This window comes from Sinocyclocheilus anshuiensis, unplaced genomic scaffold, assembly GCF_001515605.1.
Source record: "Sinocyclocheilus anshuiensis isolate Anshui unplaced genomic scaffold, SAMN03320099.WGS_v1.1 scaffold1623, whole genome shotgun sequence".
Classification (NCBI taxonomy): domain Eukaryota; kingdom Metazoa; phylum Chordata; class Actinopteri; order Cypriniformes; family Cyprinidae; genus Sinocyclocheilus; species Sinocyclocheilus anshuiensis.
The window spans coordinates 1,306,839-1,315,423 of record NW_015553403.1 but is presented as its reverse complement, the minus strand read 5'-3'; the positions used below and the strand labels follow the sequence as shown (position 1 = coordinate 1,315,423).

The following is an 8,585-nucleotide window of genomic DNA, read 5'->3' as shown; positions in this document are numbered from 1 at the left end:
TGTTTTTCATCATGCAGGTACTTTGTGTTGGACCCTGAGCTCGGCCAGCTTCAGTATTTCATCAACGAGCTCAGTAAGAACCAGAAGCCACGAGCGTTCCTGCCCCTCATCGGCTCCTCGGTGGCCCCAAGCGACGAGTTTCCCTATATGTTCACAGTCTGTGCTGCAAATGGAGATTTCTTCAAACTGCGGGGTGAGCGGCCTCCCCTCGTCAGGGTTTTAATTCTTTGCTTTTGCTTTTGACATGGCCATTTGTGTCCGATTTGATCCCTACGATCTCCGTTCTCCTTTAACTTGGGTTTCTTTACTCTGTCTTGCACAACGTCTCTTAAGAAAGTATCTCTTTGATATGTGTTGTCCCCTCAGGCATCCCCCTGCATCTGTGATTTAGTTGTCCATGTTCACCCTTTCTTTCCATCCAGCTACTTCCTCGTCAGATTAGATCTCTATACTTTCCCCTTTCTCTGTTTTTCTTGTGTTGTTTCAAGTATGCCAAGAATCTTTTCATGGTTGGCATTCACTGTATGCCACAATCTTTTATGATGGTTTTACATAAAAATGCTCTTTTGGTCCGAGGTGACTCTGAGAACTCATTTAGACTGTGTCAGGAGTTTACAAGCAAAATACCACGAGCCAAATCGGCCATTTGTAACAAAGGCAATTTCGGAGAGGTTGTGAGAGGATGAATTTCACTGGGAAAAAGCTGTCACCTCCAGTGTTATTCCCAGTAGTTTGACAGCCTCGCCGCAGGAGGAGTCTCATCCGCTCCCAGTGTTCCAGCATTCTGAAATTATAATCTTCAGGTGCTATTTTTCTAATTTCACACCTTCTCAGTCTTTACCCCAGGTTGCAGACAAGCCACAAATGAAGTTTTTTGGTCTTGTGTCAATGAAAAAGCTTGCATTTGTTCTACCTGGGTAACCATATCATACCATACCTAATAACGTTAAAACTAGATTTTCATGGGACAAAATGCAAACCCTGTTTGCTGATATGCAAGATCTTCTTTAGGCAAGACAGTGCACGAAAAAACTGATTTGGGGATATTTTGCTTCAGACTAGTGGAAAGAAAACATACACAATACACATTAAAGTGTTTATTTTATTATTACTTTCTCTGTGTGTGTGTGTCTGTAGATTTCAATTAAAATATATATCTTTATAGGCTGTTTTCTCAAAATGAGTTTTTTTCTCATGCACAAAACCAGAAATCTCCACTTCAGTAAATGAACTTTTCCACGACATTCTAATTTATTGAGATGCACCTGTACATACACCAAACTTTCTAGTTTTATTGCTTTCTAGATTGTGAAGGTTTTTACAGAGTGGTTTGTTCATATCATTTCCCTGAAACATGTTTTTTTTTTTCTGGCTGTTGACAGTATTTTACTGTATTTGAGTAAAAAAAATATTTGATTTATGGAGTAATCCCCTCTATAAAAACATTATAAAAACTCTAATATGGCAAGAAAAATAAAACTGGCTTTATTCAGAGTTCAGATTTTGTTCTGGAAATTTAATTAGATAACACCTATTTTCCATACTTAAACATTTCAGAAAACAAATATTTTATTGTACTGTGATTAATCAACTGGGGGTTTATGGTGATATATATTAGTTATATATTAAAATTTTAAAATATTATTTACTCAACCTCATGTCTTTCAAAACACACATGCTGTTATTTTTTTCCATGTAACACAAAAGGAGAATTCTAAAGAATATTAACAAATTCTGGATAACAGGTTATGGTGACCATGAGCTGTCAAGCTCCAATATATAGCTGCTAGCAGCAATTATCAGGGTTCAAGCGCTTTAAGACATTTAAGCACATATAAAAAAAGACATTGCATATTAATTAGCAAGCCTGTAACCACCTAAATCAATGATTAAAAAAGTATTTTGGCAAATCCAGGTAATTTACCATAGAAATATGGACGGTTATAGCACCACCTATGGTCGGATTTGAGGAGTTCACTAAAGTAGATTTTTTTAAATAATGTCAAATATAAAGAACAATTTGATTGACAGCAGTGGTCCTACAGGCAAAGTTGTTCAGAATGAGGAGATCGATCGTACAATGGGAAGATCTAGTGTATGCGTGAATATATGAACATTTTCTGCAATTTGAGGTCATTTACCATAGAAATATTGTGTTTTTGAAGACTTATAACTACTGTTATAGTGCCACCTATGGTCCAATCTCCATGAAACTTTGCATGCTTGTTTAGAATCACCTGTCGCATATGCTCACCTAGTTTCGTGAAGTTTTGAGTTTTTGATTAGGATTTATAGGCTTTTGGGTATGGTTGGACACACCCCTGTTCTAAACGACACCATTATAGCTACCCAAAGGGTAAAATACATTTTTTTTTATATTTATTGACCTAGAGAGAATTGTACTGCAGTGTATTTTTTTTTTTTTAAATTGACCGAAAAACCAAGGACTAGTTTGCAAAAGTTTTTTACATATTCTCAATTATTTAACAAACGATTTGATTGACAGCAATGGTTCAAGAGGAAAAGTTGTTCAGAATGATGAGGTCTATCAGGTGATATGAATATTGTGTGTATGTGTGAAAAACTGCGCAATATACAATTGTTTACGCCCTTGAAAAATGCGATATCGCTCCCCAGTGGACAATTTCTTTCCAATTTCTCACAGACCTTTAGGGCCATGAGTCAAGCAGGCACACTGAGATTCGTTCAGATTGACCTCCGTTAACCTTGTCTAATGGGTGCTCAAAATTCATTGGCCAATGGCGGCCATGTTGACACTGCCTATCAATTTTCATGTTGATCGGACAATTGGTTGTGTAGTTATAGCTATTTTTAATTTTTTTTCCCCTCTAATAGGGCCACCAAGTGGCCAAGCTCCGTGATTTTTTTTTCAGATTGAGTTCCTACATGAGTGTTCTGAGTTTGGCCTTAGCCATTTTAGTAAAAGCGGCCCTGCCCCTTACGAACATTTTGGCCTCCCTTTGTGACGGTGAGTCAAAAGTTTAACTTTTTTGATAATTATTTATATTCACTCTCCAGAGAATCTTTCTGCACTGATTTGGTTCTGATCTGGCGAAAAACCTAGGACTAGTTCGCAAAAGTAGGTTTTTCAAAAAATCCAAAATACCCAAACATTTTGCCAGGGATTCCAACGACATAAGGCACTTGAGTCTGTGACCAACGGTTTAGGAGTTATGAGCAATTTTGTACTTTTGATCGCTGTAATGTCCCCGTCAGTCCGATTGGGGAGAGCTTTGGTGAAATTTAGACAGTGTGAGTACTACCATCCCTCCAAGTTTCAAGTCTCTACGACTTATTGTTGGTCTGCCCAATCATTTTTACGTGGAGATTGTTGATCCTTGGCCATTCTAACAATTACAATAAGGTTTCAGCACTACGCGCTTGAACCCCTAACTATTGGCTTTTTGTTGAGGTAACAGGGTTTTATGATAACTTCTGAGTTTGCCTACAAAACTACGTAATCTCTGCAGCATTCTATGGACTTGTGCGCCAAAATTAATGTCATTATTTACCAAAATTCATAAAATATGGAACTTATCATGACAGTTGGTTTCAAATGCTGTGGATTTAGATTTTATTGACACCGAACCTGTGATATAAGGATAATGTTAACATTTTCATAAAAGTTCAAGTAAAATACATTTCTCATAATATGAACCCTTTCATATGCATGACTATTTCTAACGATTTACATAACCAAACACATTCATTATTTTTAATGAACAATCAAATTCAGTAAATGTATGTGTTGTGTTTATTGAACTAAATTAGCTATAGAGACAGCATGAATGAATATGGCCATTGATAGTATGTGTGTCTTCTTTTAGCTTGTGATGCGCGTGAGCAGCAGATGTGGATGACCCAACTTCAGCTGTGTGCCCGTCGCCACTCAGACGGCAGTGCCAAGGTAACCCAGTTACATTTAACACGGCACACTGTGCTCTCATTTCTGTCCTTTACAACTTTTTCACTCCCTCTTGCTTTTGAAAGCAGAATGTTTGTCTTGAGGCTGTCCTTCTTTTGATTTTGTTCACCCTATCATTAATGATGTACTAACTGTCCTTTCTGTAAGTGCATCTTCCCTTGTCATCCTTCCTGTCTTTGTCTCTATCTCTCACATTCCTTGTACTGACTGACTCGCTCTCCATTTCCTCTGACCTCTCCAGGCACTACTTCGATGACAAACGATGTAGTTATGTGATTTGGGATGCAGTTTACTCTCTCTGTCTCTTTTCATAAGAGAATAAAGTTCATCACACTGGATATAAGGCTTGTTGTAATGGGTGGAATTTCAAATAAGGTCATTAGCAAGTTTTTACCTGTAAATTTGGTTGGTTTATTTGGTAGAGATGGGATGTGATTTAACTCTTTTTAGCCTGGTGGATGACAGAACAGGTGAAAAAATGCTATATATAAATATAATAAAATATAAAATATGTAAACAGCCAACGTGCTAAAAGCCACTCCGAACACCTTAGAAACCATTTAGAACAACTACTAGTATTGTGGCATTGTAGTTATATTAATATTATTTATATGTTGTTATAGTATTTATATTGGCTTTATTTTGATATTTTCAGTTATTATAATTTATGTTTAAGTTTTAGTCATTATGTAATGTGGCTTTGCCGTGTTTTATCATCTTTTTTATTTAGATTTAATTTATTTTTATTATATTATAATATTATATTATTTTTTATTTTATACATTTTAGTACGATAGTACCTATTTCAGTTATGCATTTTAATCTAATATTTATATATCATTCTATTTCAGCTTTATTTAAATTAACATAGCAATTTTTAATAGTTTTAGTTACCAATAACAATACTGCATTGGTGGTGACTACCGTGACGGTTCTTCAGAAAATGTAATAAAGTATTTTGACATTATAAACATGAACGTATGTACAGAACTGTTATTGTTATCTACAGTTTTAGATATGGTTATTATAATTCATTGAGCAATAAAACAAGTAGATATATGGAGGCATATGATCTATACATGTGACAGCTCACCTGACATGATCATTTACTGTATGATCATTTACTTTTTTCAAAATTATTGTTTAATACTGATGGGAGAAACAGACTTATATTTATTGTATCAGTTCTTCACATATCATGTGACAAAACACTGTGTGTCACACTCTGTTTCCCACTATTGTCTGATTTTGAACACACAGTGATTTGTATGTTTAACCTTTACAGAGTTAAACTGTAAGCGTTCACCTCCATTAAGACATGTCATTAAATCATGCCTCAAGATACATAATGAGAGTTTTGCCAACTGAAAGAGATTCAAATGGATGTTTAAATGCCGTAATATGCATTAGACAGACTTTTAGGCAGATGGTGATGTGTCCAATTATTTATTGTAATTTTCAGCGCTTTTGAGTGGCAGAATAATGATAACTTCAGTCAGATCTGAAAATGAGTGTTTACAAATGGGAGAGACTGGCGTTATCCAGTAATTTAGAGCGCGGATTAAATGGAATGGAATTTAGCCTTGAGGCTAAAACATTGTTTGACTTCTATTAGCATTCATTTTCAATACATGACCAACAAATGGCAGTCTAATAACACAAGACAGTGTTAGCTGCTAATGTATTCTGAAAAAGGATTGCAGTCTCTTTGATAAATCCCATTATAAGCAAAGTAATTTGAAACTACACAAATCTGGGCCTGGTCTTCATCATCGACCTAAGGCTAAATATATTACATTACCAGTGTGTTATATTTATTCATTTAATGACTGAATCCATAATGCATGCAACAGATGCTTCATGGATTCTCTACACTCAGTGTGCTTATTTTTGTATATATTTTATTATTCACTGCACTTTATTACCTGCTGCTCTGTTAGCAGAGAATTATTATGTTTCTACTAAGAGAAATTAAATTTACTTTTTTCAACAAGGATGCGTTAAACTGAACAAAAGACACAATAAAAGACATTTACATTGTTACAAAAGATTTATTTTTCAAATAAATGCTGTTGTTTTTACTATTTTCTTTTTTTTGTTCATGAAAGAATCCTGAAAAAAATGTATCGTGTTTCAACAAAAATACTGAAACGTAAATGTATCAGTTGTTTCAACAAAACTGTTCACCATTAATAATAAGAAGAAATATTTCTTGAACACCAAATCATTATATTAGAATGATTTCTGAAGGATCATGTGACACTGAAGACTGGAGTAATGGCTTCTAAACATTATGTATTAAAATAAAAAACAGTTAAATTGTAATAATATTTCACAATATTACTATTTTTACTGTATTTATCAAATTCCACCTTGGTGAACATTATATATTATAGCGTTGTATATTATGTATATTATTTTTATGGTTTTACCCTTCTCTCTAAATTTCAGAATTTTAATTCCCTGCTATAAGGGGGTCTAAGGGTCTGTATAGTCTATGACTTATGTAACCTAGTCAGGGCTGAAATCTCAGATGACTGAACAATGGACTGCCATTAGACTGCGAGAATGCAATTGCATGAGGTTGGGGGAGTTCCATAGGACCTGAATAAAATACTCATTGCCGCATGTACAGAAAACCTCATAGTATGGTCTAATTTTGGGTCGTATCAAAGAGTGCGACCTTCCTTCAAGCCTAAGAGTCCATGTTGCAACACCCAGAGGAGCTCTTCTCTTGCGTTTCTGAAGAATGCACAGGTGCTATTACCTTTTAAAAAAAAAAAAAAATCTAAACACATCTTCCTCTGTTTGTTGGGTATGGATCATTTTTGATAGAGAGCATGACTTTAGGAATTTAGCTGTTCTGAGACTGATTTCTAGTGTTTTTTTGGCAACAGAACTTTTTAAGGGTGTTCACTAAGGCCAAATTTTCATAGACTTACACTATCGTTCAAAAATACAGTAAAACATTAAAATTGGGAAATATTTCTACAATTTAAGATAACTGTTTTCTATTTTAACAAATTTTAAACTGTAATGCATTCCTGTGATAACAGCTGATTTTTCATTATCTTCACATGAGTATCACATGATCCTTCAGAAATCATAATTTGCTGATTTATTATTTTAACAATGTTTAAAACAGTTGAGCTGCTTACTATTTTTGTGGAAACCATGATACTTTGATGGATTCTTTGATGAATAGAAACATAAAAAGAACAGTATTTATTTGAAATAGAAATCTTTTTTAATGTTTATAATAATGTTTTTTCTTTCACTTTCAAATTTAATATGTGTCAATTTCTTTAAAAAAAAATCTGTGTACATTAAAGAATGGACCTAAACCTGATGCTTAGGGATGAGAATATCATAGAAAGCTTTTTTGCTCTTCAGCAAGTAACCAGTCATCTATGACAACCTAGAAACGATGTAGCAGTGTGGTAAAAAAACACACAAAAAAAACACCCCAAAGTCCACATAAATTGTGGAAGACATTTTTGTATAGTCTTAAAAAAAAACTATAAATGTAGTTAGACTTAGTAGTGACATTTATGAAAGCATGCATTAGGCAGTTGCTTTAGTGCATTTTTTTTCATCAGCAGTGCACTAAATGCTCTTGTGTATCTCAGAAAAAAGATCTCTGATTAACTGTGATGGAATGAGATTGCAGTTCTCAGGTTGTGCCGAAGAGCTTTTAGAGATGAAAGCATTTCAAACAAGTGACAATCCTTACTCTCTCTGCAGTGGAGAACAGTACTCCACAGAAAGCTCACTCCTCCTCTCTCTGCTGCCTCATATTGAATCTCCCACCATGCACTGCCCTTGCTTCCTCTCACCCTCCCTGTCTGTATGTGGCTGCTGTCTTGGTGGTGTCAGGCCGATGATGCTCTTTTGCGTGATGGCAGACCGTGCTGGCAGCACAGGGCCGGTGTCTGTGCCCATCGGGAAGCCAGGCCTGGGAGCCTGCTCTCCCTCTCACTCCTGCTGCTGCCATTGCTGCTATCTCTTTCAGGGCTGCACCTCCTCCTCTTCCTCCTGCAACACATCCTCTTCCTTATCTGCTGGTCGGACCCGCAGCTTCTCCCTGCACCCGCACCCTGTCCCACAGTGCTCCTCCATCTCCACCCAAATTCAGACCCCCCAGCACGGGACTCCTGCCTCTGTCATCACCATCACCCACCACAAGTCCCCCACCGCCAGTCAACGGGCCTGCAGTCAGCATCCTGCAGGACTGCACCAGGTCAAAGAGGTACGGACAGCATCAGACAGAGCCAGCTAGCCACTGTTGTTAAACACACTGATGTTTTGCAGTGTCTGTCAGGGGTTTTTAACTTGATTTTTGGGGTCAGTCTATTAGTTCAGATTTTTGGGCTTTTAATTATATTTTTAGCAAGATATATTCATTAAAACTTGTTATAAAAATATTTTTATATATATGTATAGTACACACACATATATATATATATAAGTACACACACACACACACTATATACACACAAAATATTTAAAATGTAGTTATATATTTAGTATTTAAAAATACTTAATAGCATGTTTATGTATAACTTTATATAAAATTCTATATGTAACGTTCTTTAATATTATATTTATATATCATTTTATATTACTTGTTTTTTATATA

The 8,585-nt window shown here is 35.5% G+C and overlaps 1 protein-coding gene across 3 annotated transcripts in view; it reads left to right on the top strand.

Annotated features, from left to right (window-relative positions):
* The window catches only part of LOC107668315 (oxysterol-binding protein-related protein 10-like), a 36,837-nt gene continuing 28,252 nt past the window's right edge, over positions 1-8,585 (top strand). Inside the window, exons 1-3 of one of the 3 annotated variants that reach the window (XM_016460158.1) lie at positions 66-193; positions 3,849-3,928; positions 8,082-8,195. In XM_016460158.1, coding sequence (XP_016315644.1) covers positions 148-193; positions 3,849-3,928; positions 8,082-8,195 — 240 coding nt within the window. In that variant the 5' untranslated portion in view covers positions 66-147. Of the gene's footprint in view, positions 194-3,848; positions 3,929-7,762; positions 8,196-8,585 lie in introns of those variants that run through there. The other 2 variants (XM_016460159.1, XM_016460157.1) reach the window with 2 other exon arrangements.